Below are 16,582 nucleotides of genomic sequence, written 5' to 3'. Positions count from 1 at the left end.
AATCATCAAACTTTTCTCCATTTAGGGAACAAGGTTGGTCGTTGGTCCATGCCAACACATAAAGTTCTGTGTAATCGTAATGAAATCAAAGATTATTTGAGGAGTATGAATCATGAGTTACTATTCCTTTATAACCGCCATATTTGATTTGAAAACAGTTAACGAAAATTTTATGCCATATAAAAATCCATAGCATATCATTCGAGAGATATATCCCGTCTATAACCAGTATGATATTTCTGCACAAAATATACATATCCTAGTATCTCATGAACTAATTTATGTTTTTTGCTTGTAATTGGTATCTATGTTATTAATTAAACAACTCCCATGTATAATTTTGAATCTAAAACACTACTCATATTTGTGAATACGATTGTTTTCATAAACATTAACTTATATTATATATAAGTAATAAATTTAAAATAATGTATACACATATGGTCTTATCATATTGAAATAATTTATGTTAGTAATATTAAACCAGTAGTGATTCATAAAAGTTTAATTTTCTAATAAAAATATGCAAAATAAAATATTTTACTTTTTAATATCCTAATTAATCAACGGTTAATTGTTGTTTAAGAGACGTTTAATCAGTAAATGATGGCGTTTTGATAAAACAAAATAATCTTAATCTAAATTTCCAATTGTTGTATGAAACTTATTGTTATTGGAAATATTAGATTTTATGATTATTTGAAAATTCAGGATTTTTTTGTCAAATTTCTCCTTATTATAATGGATCTACATGCACAATACATAAAAGTATGGGTGTAAAACTAAAGTCTCGGAAGGACTTGTAGGCAAAAGTCGATAAAGACAACAAAAGAAAGGACTTGAAAAGCAAATATAAAGAAAAGGAAAATTAAATAAATAAATAAATAAAGATTGAAGGAAACCCTAATCTCATCGTCTCTCTTCTCTTTTCTCTCCACTTCCTTCCGCGCCGCTTCCTCTCTGTTTTCTCCTTCGCCGTTCGTCGTTTCGTCCAACACTTTCTCAATCTTCGGTAAGATGCATGCTCTTTAGCCTCTCCTGCTTCTTCTTCTTATCGTAGATTAACGATTGCAATCGCAGACTCTCGTCTCTGATACCATTTAAAAAAAACTCAAATTTCTATCGGTTTTTTTCTGGACCCAATTTATCGAATTGATCTCAGATTTGTAATCTTCGTTGAATGTTAGCTGAAAGGATGAATCTTTATAATGTTAATTCCAATTCAAGTGGAGGATAAAAAAAAACTTGTATCTTTAGCTGAGTAAGCATATGTAATGACATTAGTATCTATAATGTTCTGTAATTAATGAGTTCTTTGTTTGGATTTATTGTTTATTAGATAATTTTATTTTATTTTATATTTCACTAACTGAGTTTTATATTGGTTGCTTGATGGATAGAAGACTAGACTCAATGAGGGGAAGGAGCTACACACCGTCACCACCGAGGGGTTATGGTAGGAGGGGCAGGAGCCCTAGCCCCCGTGGTGGTGGCCGTTACGGTGGAGGTCGTGACAGGGATCTCCCGACCAGTCTTTTGGTTCGCAACCTTCGTCATGATTGCAGGTATTATACTATTTACTCCTTTATGTGTAACTCCTTTTAATTGCCTTGTCCCATCTCGCTGACGCTGACATTATCTCTGGACTGTACTTTTTGTGGCCTTGTAAGTTTCATGATTTAGGCTTGTCTGAAAAGGATGTACAGAATAAAGTTAATGTAGAATGTAGTTTAATAGATATGTAGGGTTTGTTGGAATATATAATAAGCTTGTAGAATGTAACAGCTTTTAGATAGGTTGACTCTGTTTTCTTCTTGACTATTAACTTGTGCTTACCCTTCTCTCTTGTCTACAGGCAAGAAGACCTTAGGAGGCCATTTGAGCAGTTTGGTCCTGTCAAGGACATCTACCTTCCAAGGGATTATTATACCGGGTGAGCATGCTCAGTAGTTAGGGCATTAAAATGTTTAAACACCCAATTCATATTTTACTTTTACTTCAACTAGATCGTGTCTTTTTTTTTTCAAATCGTTTTCCTTTACTTCCTAAACCACCTTTTGTGAATTCTGTTTGTCTTCATTGCTTCCTACATCTTCACATCTGCAGCTCATGATTTCTTTCATTTATGAGAATTTTCTTAACTGTCTTGATGTATGAATCTCCTTTTTACATGATTTTTCCTTTTGGGGGCTTTGAAAAGTTTTTTCTGCACACTTAAGAGTGTTCAGCCTTAGTAATAGTACCCCTGAAGTCCACGTCTGTTAGTCATTGTAGGGAAAGAATATAGTGAAATGTTCCATGTTCGATCACTCTTAAAGTGTGTTTATTGAAGTTGTTGAGGTTTAGCAGTGAATCTAAAGAATTGAAGAGACCAATGAAGTATTTAGAGTTTCTTTGGAAGATGTTATGGTAGTGAAGGTTTTGAAGGAAGTTTGAGTTTGAGTTCAATTTCAAGATGTATCAAGTCTTGGAGAAGTCCCATCTTTATACTGAAATGTTCAAGTTATGGAGGCAAGTTCTTGCTTTTTCATGTTTATCATGATGATGGCTTCTATTGCAGGAGATTGTAATGTTCAAACGGTTTCTTGTCATAGCAGTACACCTTCCTTGGTCACTGTCTTTTTGGTTCATAGTCTCAGATTGTTTTTGCTTTTTTTGGGGTTTGTTGCAGAGATCCAAGGGGATTTGGTTTCATCCAATATGTGGATCCTGCTGATGCTGCTGAGGCAAAACATCACATGGAAGGCTATCTTCTTCTTGGTCGTGAGCTGACTGTCGTATTTGCAGAAGAGAATAGGAAGAAGCCAACTGAGATGAGAACAAGGGATCGAGGTGGCAGGTGAGTTCAGTTTCCTCCTCTTTTTTAAAACATTTCTGTAATGTATATACATCTCAAGCTTGTAACACTTTTTGATACATGTAGGAGCAACAGATTCAATGACAGAAGACGCTCTCCTCCTCGCTACTCTCGTTCTCCTCCCCCTCGACGTGGTGGCAGAACACGATCACGTAGCCGTGACTATAACTCTCCTCCCCCTAAAAGACATCAATCTAGGTACGCCTGGCTGAGAACGTCATTACAGTTCTCTGATGGATGAAAGACAATTCTCTTAGATCCAACTCTTTTTTTTGTTTTTACAGGTCTGTCTCACCACAGGAGAGACGATACGAGAAGGAGAGGTCATACTCTCGTTCACCACCACGTAATGGCTCAAGGGCTCGCAGTGGAAGTCGTGAGAAGGTGAAGAAAAGCTACAGCAGGAGCCGGAGCCCAAGAAGAAGCGTGAGCCCCAGAAGAAACAGGAGCTACACTCCTGAACAAGCCAGGAGCCCTGTCCCCAGGCAGAGCAGGAGCCCAAGTCCTCGTGGGGAACGAAATGGAGACCGTTCTCCAAGCCAGTGATTCTCTCTCTTCTCATCTGTTATGCAGCAGTCTTGTTTGTTAGCTATGGCTTTATCAGATATTTGTTTGCAAACTAGGTTGAAACCTCTTGCTTTATTTCTTCGTTTAGACAAGTTTTAATACGGTTCTCTTGATGCTTTTGCTTTATGTTTGATCCTTGGATGATGTTAGGACATACATGACAATGATGTTGCGTATGCGTTTTTGTCGTCTTATCTCTTTTGATCTCATCAACTGGCACCCCACTGGTTTTATATAGGCCTTCTTGCACTTCCCATGAGGAGGTGTGTCAAGAAAATGGACATACTTAAGATCTTTTGATACGAGGAAAGGTTTCAACAGGTGATAGATTATTGTAGGGACACCATAGTTATATTATCATCACTTCCACCACAATGTTGAATGAACAACAGTGTGAGCTATAGGTAGGACCTATCCTCATCAATAACTTTCAAGTTTATACAATTTAGTGTAATAACTTCTTTATCCACAACCAAAGACCATATATGGTCTGAACTTAGCTGATAAATTGTTTCTTTGAAGAGGAAAAAAAAACGAAATCGTTTTTACTTGTAAACAAGAAAAAAGAAAGGTGATAAGTAGAACAACACGTGTGTTGGCGATAGCTTTCAAGAGAGAAAAAAGGTTCACATATGAGATAACTAAACTGATGAAGACTATTTGTTGGCAGAGTTGCTACCTAACAAAATTTTATAACATTTATGATTTGATTTATCTCTAAATAATAAGATCAAACTTTCCGTTGAAACACACAACGGATGGCCAGAGCTACCGGTCAATTCTTGCATTTCTTTTAACCTAATTAAGCTTTGCATATTTATTACAAATCCTGAAGACATATCCATCAATATATCATATCGTTTTGAAATGAAAAAAAAAATATCCTTAACAAGAAAAGACATTGAACAATAAGGTTCAAGAAGAGTAGCATGAGTCTCCGCGACTATTATCTTCATATCGGTACGTAATCCTCATCCGTTTTTGTTCGTATTTTGTTTTGACTATTGACATAATTGCATGTACTAGATATGTGTCTATATATGCAGATGAATGTGTATGGTTCCATGAATGTCATGTATTCCATGCATATACAGATATACTCGGTGTATTTGTTGGTTATAATGTTCTCCTTAGTTGAAATCTTGTTCTTGAGTTTTCTAGTCACGACTTCACAACGGTTTTTCGTTAAACATATATCTAGCAATAAATCAAAAGATCTTAAAAGTACAGCTTAAAAAATAAGAAATTATTCAATAAGATATCATTGTTTCTTGGTCTAAGTTGTTTGGTTGTGCCAGAGGATTTCAGTTATACAGTTGTTTAATTTTGCTGCTCTGATGTGGACCGAAGGGTCAAAGAGAAAGTCACTCGTAGGCGAAGTCGTTAAGGTCAACTTATGTAAACGTCAATTAATCTAAAGGCTTGTAACGATCGGATCTGGTGGTATTATACTAAGCTTGGTATATATTCTAATCTAGTAGCTTCGTCAATTAATCTAAAGGCCCAATACGGATTATGTGGGCCTATTTTTGCTCACGTTAGTCTCCTGGCGTTTTGGTGAAGCCGTAAATGAGGCAACGTGTAAAGGCTCAGTGTGAAACGGGCATGGTGTTCGTTTCGATTTAACGGAATGGTAACGCATGGACCAATACCAACGAGATAATGAATAAAAAGTAGACATAAACAGTGAACCAGCATAATAAAATACATTGCATTACGCCATCTACGTGCATTTAGTAACATGAAATATAATCATCAATCAACACTATAGTCTAGAAAGTAGAAACATATATAAAGCTATATATAATCTATGGAAAATCTATGAATTCAACTTACTACACAAACCAAGCCATATATGAGAATTCATCTGTACATGCTACTACACACATACTTGTGATTGAAATGCTTGTATACATGTACATCTTAGTAACATAAAATCAGTAGCGGATGTAGGAACATATGTAGTCGGGACACATGATTTTTTTCCATTATAATTAATTTTAGAGTTGAAGGTATTTCATAGGCTTTACAATAATTAAGGAAAATTGAAAATCAGTTGGGGGCAGATGACCCCGTAAGCTTACCTTTGCGTCCGCTCCTGCAAAAAATTAAACACTGGACTAGAAAGTAGAAACATATATATATAGAGATATATGTGATAATGTGAAGCACTTAAGAAATGAGAGTATTCAACTTATTATACAACCAATATGTGACTTCATCTATACCTGCAAATATATACTCGTGATTAACAAAATTAAGAATGGCAAGGTTTGAGTTTTGATTCAAATTTATAATTACATGAAAATGGAGTGCATCCTTTTTGTATGTAAGCTTTTTCCAGAATAGGGTTAGTAGCCTGCCGTTTATATACATAACAAACGGATGCAATTTTTATGGAGATTAAACAAATAAAATATCTTGTATCATAATTTAGTTTTCACATTGCACTTGATTAAAAACGAAACAAGAATCTTATTTAACTTACACAACAATATAAACACACTAGGACGATGATGGAATATATTAGACTAAACAAGACTGTTTGTAAGCACCTAATATATAAGAGAGTGATATAATTAAATTATTGATTAGAATTAGGCATGAAGTGGATACATGATCTGCGAAAAACACAAGAGAAATATCCATATATGAATATGCATATATGTAAATGAATATGTTATCAGTTACACTTATATGAGGTTTTGTAATCACATATCGCCACAAAACAACTTAGCACACATATATTAAATCACATGAGTACCCACTTCTCGAAGCATGGTAGATATAGAAGATATCACGATCGATCAAATCATATATCTTCTAAGCTCTGGCCATGTTCTAAGCTCGACGACGTTCCAACAATCTCATCAGTACAATCTTGCATCCGAAACGGCTGTGATATTGGGATATTACTATCAACAGGATCATCATTGATAAGCGCATTTAGAAACGAAGAAAACTTATCATCGTAACAGAAACCAAAGTCTTCGTCGTCTTCACCACCAAAGAAGCTGAAACTTATCTTGCTAGTTCCATTTCCGCTACTAACGGTGGTAACATCAGTGTGAGAACTAGAGTTAGGCTCTAGTAGATTTTGTCCAGCGGAAACTTCTTCTCCGGGTTTATGATCTGCGTCTAGAGGCTTGTGGGTTTGAGGATCAATGCCTTGGCTTAAGAGTTTCTTACGAAGATGAGTGTTCCAATAGTTCTTGATCTCATTATCAGTCCTTCCCGGTATCCTTCCCGCGATTAGTGACCACCTTACAACACACATTATATTGAATTAGCATGATCATATATGCGACTTTAGAACAACGATGATTACTTGCTAATCCTTTAAAACAAGCTTATGTATAGCTCATCTTAGTTACACTTTCTTAATATATATACATATTTGAAATTCAACTCAATCCATATATAACATTACCTTAGAAATAAAACTAATCTTTAATTAAATAACAAGAATCTGAAGAAGGGATTACTATTTTGTTGAAAATTCAATAAACACATGTATCAATTTATGATAGTTAATTATGTCTATCACAAAAAGAAAGAAGAAGACTATATACATGTAAATAGTAGTAAAATGTGATAAAACAAAAGAATCTTCGTGTTTATGTAGAAGAAATTAAACCCTAACTTAAAATAATGTTTATGCATAGCACACACATACATGTACATATATATAACACTACTATCTTCTGTATATGTAGTTTGATTAATCAAAACTAATTATATTTTTATTTTTCTGAATAGTTATATATACGTTAGATAGGTATGTTTCGCACCGGTTGCCAAGGAGGCGATGAAGGCGGAGGATGAGATCTTCCTCGTCGAGAGTGATACCACCGCGTTTTACAGTCGGCCGGAGATAGTTCATCCACCGTAGACGGCAGCTTTTCCCACATCGGAGTAAGCCAGCTCTTTTGGGAAGCGATCTCCACCTTCCTTCGCCTTCTTTCTCGATGAAGCTCACAAGAATCTCGTCCTCCTCCGCCGTCCACGGTCCTCTCTTCATCCCCATCTTCATGCAACATGGGGACGTTTTCTTCGTGACCTGCTTCTTCACGCCAGATGACGTCATGTCCGCCGTCTTCAACAGAGAGTTCTCTCTAGGGTTTGGTGAGCTCTTTGAGTTTCTCTCGATTGGTTAGATTCTTTCTCTCAATGTTCTCTCTCTCTTCCATAGTCTAGTGATGTTACCAATGAACCTACCGACCTTTTGCTCACTCTCTAGTTTTCAGCGTTTGGTGGTTACGCGCTTCTAGTTTCAATTCTATTTATTTATTTTCTTAAGATTTGTAAGACTATCATCAAGATGGTTACCACCCTTAGCAATGATCGAGTGATCCGTTAATCTACCGACATCTAAATCTAAGTTCATAAAATGAACTAACCGGTCATGGTGAAATAGCTAGAAACGAAGATACAACGAGTTTGCATTGTGGTTCCTATGTGCCATGTAGTATGGACTGGTGCATTACTATTCATGGGGTTTAAAACAACTCTGGACTAGAAATCATATGATATATATTTTCTTCATCAGTTTAGATGCTCAATGATCTATACATACTAATCATTAAAATTATGGGTGCACAACAGGATATAAAGGGAGTATCTTCTATTAATTTTTTTTTTAAAACATGTAATCAAAAAACCTTTTAGTTATTAATTCTCTTACAGCACGTATTGTTTTGGATTTAATATATTTTTTTGTTAAAATATTTTTTTTTCTTAGATTTTCTGGCAGTTCCTAACTGATGACGTTGCCCTGAGAACCAAATTACCAAAACAAATGTTTTATCTGTATAGGCTCAAGACTGACAACGCAGGTATAGATGGTTTCTTAATTATTTGTATTAAGGATAACATTTCTATGAAATCAGTTTGAGTGGCCACACAACATCCGCTTATTCCAACTCCTCTGAATGAAAAAGCTGAATAAAAACAAAGTGTTTAACATCGTTGATGTTACATTAATGAATACTAACCACTTTGATTTTTCTTTTTACATCAACCACTTTGATATAACGTTGTTGATATTACATTAATGAATACTAACCACTTTCATTTTAATTTTCTTGACATCGACCACCTTCATTACAAATAAATTCATTAACAATGACATAAACTAATGAAATAAACATTTAATATTTACACCGACTCTTAAAACCATAAAAATTCAGTAATTGAACAAAAGGCCAGATATTTTTCTTACAAATGAGGAAACAGTGGGGTAATTACGTAAAGAAAGAAAAAAAGAATGGACCCCATAAAAAAAGATAGGAACGAGAGTCACTTTCCAACTATAAAACCTGATTTGTTTTCTTTCCTTTCAAATTTATCTTGTCGTTTTATTTAAAAATTTACCAATAGCATTGTTTTGTTTTTCACCACTGTATCAGAGCTGGCTGGTTAGCAACATCAGAATATCTCTCTCTCTCTCTCTCTCTCTCTCTCTCTCTCTCTCTCTCTCTCTCTCTCTCTGTATCTGCAACGAGAAGATATGACGTCATCTCAGTTCAACAAATCAAAGTCTCCCGACAACAAATACGTAAGCTTTCGCTTTCAGCTTTTCTCCATGGTTCTGTTATAACTCTCAAAAGTTGAGTTATGATTTTTTTTTAACGTATATAGATGTTTGGAGATGAAATTGGTAAAGGAGCTTATGCTCGAGTTTACAAAGGACTAGACTTGAAGAATGGTGACTTTGTTGCCATTAAACAAGTCTCGTTGGAGAATGTTGTTCAAGATGATGATCTCAACACTATTATGGTTTGTTACTTTTATCTATAGTGTTACCACATGTGGTCTCGTAATTTTCTTTACCAACTTCTATACTGACTTGAATCTTGGTGATGTTACATGTGGAATGTACACACAGCAAGAAATTGATCTCTTGAAGGTACCTTCTTTAGCTTTAACACTGACTCTGTTTCTAAGCTGATTTACAAAATTTAGATCATAATGTTAAATTGAGATATATGGGTTTCTTTTGAATTAATGGTTAACATTTCATTGCAGAACTTGAACCATAAGAACATTGTCAAGTATATTGGTTCGTGGAAGACAAAGACTCACCTTCACATCATTCTTGAGTAAGTTGTTTTTTGTTTGTTTGTTTGTTTGTTTTGTTGGTCCACGCTGGAGTTCAAAATTATATGTTTGCAGGTATGTTGAGAATGGCTCTCTTGCAAACAATGTTAAACCAAATAAATTTGGACCATTCCCAGAATCTTTGGTGGCTGTTTACATTGCTCAGGTTCAGTTTATATATATCTTCTTTCTACTTAAGTTTTTTTATGAAACTGTGTACTCACTAGTGAATACAGGTCTTGGAAGGTTTAGTGTATCTTCATGAGCAGGGTGTCATACACCGTGATATCAAGGGTGCAAATATTTTGACCACAAAGGAGGCATGTGTCCATTTTTATTTTATTATTATTTATTATTAATTTTGGTTTCAAGATACTTAACTCTGTGATACTTCAGGGTCTTGTTAAGCTTGCTGACTTTGGAGTTGCCACTAAACTAAGCGAGTCTGAGTTTAACACTCACTCAGTGGCTGGATCACCTTACTGGATGGCTCCTGAGGTTACACCTTTGACCTTCATCACCATATTCTCTTTTAGGTTATTTTTTTTGAAACACTTTTAGCTGATTGTTTTCAGGTTATTGAATTGTCTGGAGTTTGTGCTGCTTCTGACATTTGGAGCGTTGGATGCACTGTTATCGAACTTCTTACATGTGTTCCTCCTTACTTTGATATGCAACCCAATGCAGCTCTGTACCGTATTGTTCAGGTTTTTTTGACAATGTTTTGCATTCATTAATTAGTCAATAAAGTTTAGGCAGAAGTGAACAAAACTATATGGCCTTTCTATGGTATTATTCAGGATGATAGCCCTCCTATTCCTGATAGTCTTTCTCCAGATATTACAGACTTCTTACGACAGTGCTTCAAGAAGGTATAGTTTTTTTATGCAACCATGTCAAGTTCAGTCCAGTTACCTACTGCATCTGATTTTGTATTGTATTGTGCACATTAAAGGATTCAAGACAGAGGCCTGATGCAAAGACATTGCTCTCTCACCCTTGGATAAGGAACTCTAGACAGGCATTGCAGTCCTCACTTCGGAATAAAGGAACAATTAAGTGAGAACTTGTTGTTATCTTTAACTTTGAATTTTGCAACAAGATCTCAAAACATGTTATCTGTCTCATGTTAGGGAGAGCAACAGTGTCCACTAAATATTTAATGCTGTCCTTTGGGTATGCAGATATATGAAAGAAGCTGCTGCAAGTTCAGGCAAGGATGATGAAGGAAGTCAACTTTCAGCAGAAAAAGTTGGGATGTCAAAAACTGTAAGATCACTCAGCTCTGTATATACCATTAGTCATTCTTTTTTTTTTTAAAAGATGCAAATAAAGAATTTAGAGATGAAAAGCAGAAGGCATCTGAACATGATGAAGTACCTGGAAATCTTGAAACCGAAGCTTCCATCCAGGTGGACCAGCCATCACATAGTCTTGGCCAAAAAGATGAAGATCACATGCTTAGAAAGGTCAGTTGTGTTGTGTCATTCTCATCCTAGTGCTTTCTTAGACAATATGGTCAGTCACAGTGGACTAACTAGATTTTTTCCTTGCTGTTTCTATATTAAAGCCTGTGAAAACTCCATCTAGCGTTGGTGGGAATGAACTGAGTAGATTAAGTGATCCTCCTCCTGGCAATGCTTCTTTGCTTCCCAAGGGAAAATTTAATGAAGCCTCAACATCAATGCTTCCATCACATGCAATCCATGGTGGTGATTCTTCTGTCGCAGATGGTGGAAAGATTGGTGTTTGTGATCCTTGCCTCTTAATGATGGGTGTTTTGAAAGATGTTATTGACATTGATGGCTTGGTATGTTCTGTCTTGAGAATGCAGGTTTGGTAATTCAAGTAGTACACACCGGTGACACAGTTTTCTATCTTGTTTTGCAGATAACAAATGAAAATGTACCCACAGAAAATCTTCACCCTCTGCAGGTACACTTCTTCATCCTCTGAGAATGACATTTGTTTCTCAACTCTGTTTTAGTTGAGAGCTTTTTTGTATGTAGGCAGTGGAGTTCAGCAGATTGGCGAGCTCCTTAAGGCCAGATGAATCAGAAGATGCAATAGTGTCTTCCTGTGAGAAACTTGCTGTCATGTTTCGTCAGAGACCTGAACAGAAGACAGTATTTGTGACACAACATGGTTTCCTCCCTCTGATGGATCTACTCCATGTTCCTAAACCTCCAGTATGTTTATTTGTTGTTAGTCCTCAGTTAACGTTTTATGCTCATAATCAGTGCTTATGTTTTGTGAATCTTTTCAGGTAACATTTGCCGTGCTGCAGCTGCTAAACGAAGTTGTTAAAGATAACACTGAGTTCCAGGAAAATGCTTGTCTTGTTGGTCTCGTAAGTTCTCAAAATAGTAGTCTAGTATGTTATTTTCTTTGTTGTGGCAAAAAGATCACATGAAAATTGATTATTCCAAGTTATATGGCAGATTCCTGTGGTAATGAGTTTTGCTGGTCCTGGTCCTGAGAGGGATCATTCTCAAAAGATACGTACGGAAGCAGCTTACTTCTTGCTGCAACTTTGTCAATCAAGGTTATTAACAGTCACTAACTCTTTATTACTTTACTTTTAGTTTTTTTTCTGTAAGTCATATATAGAGTTGATTTGGTACCTTCTTCAACAGCTCAACGTTGCAAATGTTCATAGCTTGTGGTGGAATACCAGTTTTGGTTGGATTTATTGAAGCAGATTATGCCAAACACAGGTGTGTACTTGTCTACCATATTCATGTGGTGTTTGAAATCCTTTCAAGCAACTGACCATGATTTACTTCTATTATGTGCTACTAATTTCTAGTGATTTGAGTTTTTTTTCCAGGGAGATGGTTCATTTAGCTATTGATGGGATGTGGCATGTATTCAAACTCAAAATGTCCACACCGATAAATGACTTCTGCCGTGTAGCTGCAAAGAATGGAGTTCTTCCTAGGCTGATCAACACTCTTGTTAGCTTGAATGAAACATCCAGGCTGGCTTTTATATCAGGAGGTCCACTGAGTGTGGATGGTCAAGCTCCACAAGCTCGCTCTGGTCAACTTGACCAGCCTGAGGCTTCACTCAGTGTGATTGACCAGCCTGATGCGTTGAAAACAAGTCATGGTGGTGGTGAAGAGCCTTCTCATGCTTCAACTTCAACTTCTCAAAGAACAGATGTTCATCAACCTAGATTGAGCAGTGTTGCAGAAGAAAAGGCTAGACCTGGAAGTACCACATCATCTTGCTCACTTGCCCATATATTCTCTGGAGATGTTGCAAGTGAATACTTGGAGAAAGCGGCTGATCTGCTTCTTGTATTTGCTAGTGCTGATACAACAGTCAAATCACACATGTGCAGCCAAAGCTTACTCACTCTTCTTTTCAACATGTTCAACCGTGTAGAACCTCATATTCTGTTAAAGGTACTTGTGAAGCTCCTTAAGATAATAATCTTCATCTCACATACTTACACACTGCCTTTTGCAGATACTGGAGTGCATCAATCATTTATCCACTGATCCAAATTGCTTAGAGACTCTTCAGCGTTCAGATGCAATCAAACATTTGATCCCTAACCTTGACCTTAAAGAAGGGAATCTTGTTTATCAGATCCATCACGAGGTTACCTTCAAGAATTTGAATATAGATAACTAAAAAAAGACTTAACTAGTTTGGTTTACTAAAAGTTTAAAATTGATGTAGGTGCTTAGTGCACTATTCAACCTGTGCAAGATCAACAAGGGGAGGCAAGAACAAGCAGCTGAAGACGGAATCATACCTCACCTGATGCTTATCATCATGTCGGACTCTTCTCTGAAACAATATGCACTGCCACTCCTATGTGATATGGCTCATGCATCTCCGAACTCAAGAGAGCAGCTAAGAGCTCACGGCGGTCTTGACGTGTACATGAGTTTGCTTGATGATGAATCTTGGTCTGTAACAGCGTTGGATTCGCTTGCTATTTGCTTGGCGCATGACAATGACAGCAGCCACAAGGTGGAGCAGGCGTTGCTCAAGAAGGATGCGGTTCAGAAGTTGGTTAACTTCTTCAAGAGCTGTCCTGAGAGACACTTTGTGCACATATTGGAGCCGTTCTTGAAGATTATAACGTAAGTTAGAAGTACATTGTGATGTTGCAGCTTCTTTGGTCTAATTCTTGTGATTCTTGATTTACAGGAAATCGTATAGGATCAACAAGACACTAGCTGTGAATGGATTGACTTCGTTGCTTGTTTCAAGGCTAGACCATCAAGATGCAATTGTTAGACTTAATCTCCTGAAACTCATCAAGGTTATTATTAACCCTCAAATATTATCTAAGTTCTTGCTTGTTTCTTTTCTTGTTTTGTTTGGTGTTTTGAGTGTTTTTGTTTTGACTTTCAGGCTGTGTACGAGCACCATCCAAAGCCAAAACAGCTGATAGTAGAGAACGGCCTACCTCAAAAGCTGCAAGTTCTGATAGAAGAAAGACGTGATGGACAAAGTTCAGGAGGGCAAGTTCTGGTGAAGCAACTGGCTACCTCTCTGCTCAAAGCACTCTACATCAACACAGTTTTGTGACTGTACATTCGCTCCCATTTTTGCAAGAAGAATTCACCTAAAGTGTATATCTTCTTCTTCTTTGTTTAAAAACATGATTTCACCTGAAGATGGTGGCGATTGATTGAAAACTTTAAAATGGTAGCTTGTGTTGCACTCTTGGGTTATGTTAGTACCTAGAGATGCCAACGCCTCAGTTTTTTTTGGGGGTGATATGTTGAAGTATTAGTATGTTTAAAAGATTTTGGTTTGTGATATATTTTAAAAATGAATGGAGAAGCTATTTTGTAAGCAAATTGTTCTATATTCAACATTCACAAGCTACTCCAAATTTTTTATGTGGTAACTTATATTCAGCCAATCAAAAGAAAAGTTTGTATTCCTTTTTTTGAATGAATGTATTCATCTTTAGCTTTTGCTTAAGAGGATTGGCTTCCATCAACACTATGTGTCATCATCCACTCTTTTTTTCATTAGCCGGCCGTAAAGATGAATTATAAATACAAATAAATTTATGAACATGGAGAACATTCTGAAAAGGAGGAAAAAAGCAAAATACTATTAAAACCATACAAAGTGGCGGCCACTTACAAAATTACAGGTATTCATCCAAGTACACAAGCATGGAACTGATAGAGAAAAAACTAAAAGTATGGTCCCATCATTGCTTTTGTGCATCTCACATGGCTTAACATGTTAGTGTCTGCATACCATCATCCCATACTCCGAATATATACCTTTTGGTTTATTCTATTGCTCAAGTTGATCTGAATCTCTAGCTAATGTTAAGCTAATCTGATATGTCTTTGAAGCTAGATTTCGGTTACGTTTCAACTCTTAGCTAGTTATATGAATATCAAAACTGACTAGATGTCTTTTTAGGGTACGATTTACAGTTACTCCCACTTTTGAGTTTAAATGCAAGTTTGACATTACTTACTTAAGGTTGCAAGAGATGCCTCTCCTAATTTTACCACAGTTGGAGTTTATTATCCCCACAAATTTTCTTCTGTTCGTTATATTCTATATTGTGAAAAGTTATATTCCACTAGAATTCTATCGGGTACACTCCAAGGCCATAACGTGATATGTCGACAAGAACAATGCTGATACTGACCACAAATAATTCAACGACACCAAGACCCTCCAAAATTTCACAGCTCATCGCATCATTGCTCGAAGATGTGTGGTCGGTTACTATTATCATTTGTGCGGACTTAACGAACCCCAAACATATATAGTAGTATAAATTATGAAACATATAAACACAAACAGTCTCATGCAATTTAATTAATACCCAAAGTTTAAATTAAATTATATAATATATAGTAGTCCAAATATTAGAAACAATAACAATTAAAAAGCTCATGCGATAACAAAATAAACAGAAGAAAAGAGAAAAGAAGTAGCAAACAATAACTCTATATGGTACGTAGAGATTGGTTTAGAAGAGAAACCCAGATGCCAAAGCAGCAACAGATGCAAACAATGCTGGGACGAACATAGCAGCAGCATCGGAAGTAGGACTTGGAGCTGGAGACTCTGTTGTCTGAGCCGCCACCTTTCCTACGGCTGAGAAAGCCACAATAGCCACCGTCAACACCACCATAAGCTTCATCTTCATTGACTCCATCTCTCCTCTTTTGCACTTGGAAGAAATTTAGTCAAAATATTATTTTGTGTGGTTTTGCTTGTGGTGCGGTGTTGAGTTTGTGGTGGCCTTCTGGTTTTGAAAAGGTATTTATAAGCCAACAGTGGGAATGTTGGTTTATAGAGACAGCTCTATAAAATAGTTTATGATTACCTAAAATTTTTTTTTAGTAAAGGAAGCGCTTAGCAAGTCATATAAATATTTTGAAATGTAATTTTGTAAATGCGAATATAAATTGGGTATTATTCGTGAATAAGAAAGAAACAAAACATGTTGTCCAAAGTGTTTGAACAGCTGGCAGAGATTGGCCGTCTCTTCGCCCAAACTATATTGTTGTTTTCTCAACCACTCTGTTCTTTCTTTACAGCCTCACCACTCATTCATTACTAAAGTTTCATATTCTAATTCATACGGTATTATACTATAAAATTATATTATTATTTTGGTAATAGTGAACATCTTCTTCTAATTCATACGGTAGATTAGAAAAAAATGTTGCTTCAACATACGTAAATTGTATTGAACTTTCGTGGAGATATTTTATTTTAAGGATTTAGATTCTAGAAGATGTCTTTGGCATTCATCTTGGTTCAGATGTGATTCTTTTTACAACATGGTTTAGTACAGATGGTAAACTCTATGTTCGAAAAATATATAATATGCTTTGTCCAGTTTTAGTTATGACTTCTTCTATCCTTTCTTATTCAATGTATCGAGCTTTAGATTATAATGTATAACTTGTTGTATAATTATGTATGATCACCACGTTTAACAATTGGCTTGTTCTGAAAAAAATAAGTTTAATCAAGATTACGTATCCTTATTGTCGACTTATATGATTCGTGAATCTAAAGATATCGTGTGAACACTCAAAATGT

The 16,582-nt window shown here is 36.0% G+C and overlaps 4 protein-coding genes across 6 annotated transcripts; 2 read left to right on the top strand and 2 right to left on the bottom strand.

Moving 5' to 3' along the window:
• Positions 1–867: 867 nt before the first annotated feature.
• Positions 868–3,633, top strand: LOC130494347 (serine/arginine-rich SC35-like splicing factor SCL30A). Of its 3 annotated transcripts, none has more exons than XM_056989077.1 (6): positions 868–1,012; positions 1,401–1,565; positions 1,856–1,933; positions 2,672–2,839; positions 2,933–3,055; positions 3,142–3,633. In XM_056989077.1, exons 2-6 carry the CDS (start codon positions 1,414–1,416, stop codon positions 3,401–3,403), a joined length of 783 nt encoding a protein of 260 aa, XP_056845057.1. In that variant the 5' UTR covers positions 868–1,012; positions 1,401–1,413; the 3' UTR covers positions 3,404–3,633. The 3 variants fall into 3 exon arrangements, with proteins under 3 accessions (XP_056845057.1, XP_056845055.1, XP_056845056.1); XM_056989075.1 differs by having other exon boundaries at positions 869–1,012; positions 2,924–3,055; XM_056989076.1 differs by having other exon boundaries at positions 880–1,012; positions 1,404–1,565; positions 2,924–3,055.
• A 2,221-nt stretch (positions 3,634–5,854) lies between these two features.
• Positions 5,855–8,042, bottom strand: LOC130496729 (transcription repressor MYB5-like). Its single transcript, XM_056989078.1, has 2 exons — positions 7,216–8,042; positions 5,855–6,687 (listed from the first exon to the last, which is right to left on the bottom strand). The coding sequence occupies exons 1-2, from the start codon at positions 7,509–7,511 to the stop codon at positions 6,237–6,239; spliced, it is 747 nt and encodes a 248-aa protein (XP_056845058.1). The 5' UTR covers positions 7,512–8,042; the 3' UTR covers positions 5,855–6,236.
• A 798-nt stretch (positions 8,043–8,840) lies between these two features.
• Positions 8,841–14,349, top strand: LOC108805883 (MAP3K epsilon protein kinase 1). Its single transcript, XM_056989074.1, has 23 exons — positions 8,841–8,981; positions 9,065–9,202; positions 9,312–9,332; positions 9,452–9,525; positions 9,599–9,689; positions 9,760–9,843; positions 9,920–10,021; positions 10,099–10,230; positions 10,324–10,395; positions 10,479–10,582; positions 10,708–10,792; positions 10,879–10,992; positions 11,094–11,333; positions 11,414–11,458; positions 11,533–11,712; positions 11,790–11,873; positions 11,965–12,068; positions 12,160–12,240; positions 12,354–12,933; positions 12,998–13,132; positions 13,214–13,623; positions 13,691–13,805; positions 13,898–14,349. The coding sequence occupies exons 1-23, from the start codon at positions 8,934–8,936 to the stop codon at positions 14,072–14,074; spliced, it is 3,216 nt and encodes a 1,071-aa protein (XP_056845054.1). The 5' UTR covers positions 8,841–8,933; the 3' UTR covers positions 14,075–14,349.
• Positions 14,350–15,347: 998 nt separating this feature from the next.
• On the bottom strand, positions 15,348–15,823 carry LOC108809926 (arabinogalactan protein 12). The gene has a single exon (XM_018582060.2). It carries the CDS (start codon positions 15,684–15,686, stop codon positions 15,498–15,500), a length of 189 nt encoding a protein of 62 aa, XP_018437562.1. The 5' UTR covers positions 15,687–15,823; the 3' UTR covers positions 15,348–15,497.
• Positions 15,824–16,582: the final 759 nt, after the last annotated feature.

The sequence above is a fragment of the Raphanus sativus genome, chromosome 6 (assembly GCF_000801105.2).
Source record: "Raphanus sativus cultivar WK10039 chromosome 6, ASM80110v3, whole genome shotgun sequence".
NCBI classification, from domain to species: domain Eukaryota; kingdom Viridiplantae; phylum Streptophyta; class Magnoliopsida; order Brassicales; family Brassicaceae; genus Raphanus; species Raphanus sativus.
Note: the sequence above shows the minus strand (reverse complement) of the source record. Positions and strands in the feature narration are given on the sequence as shown.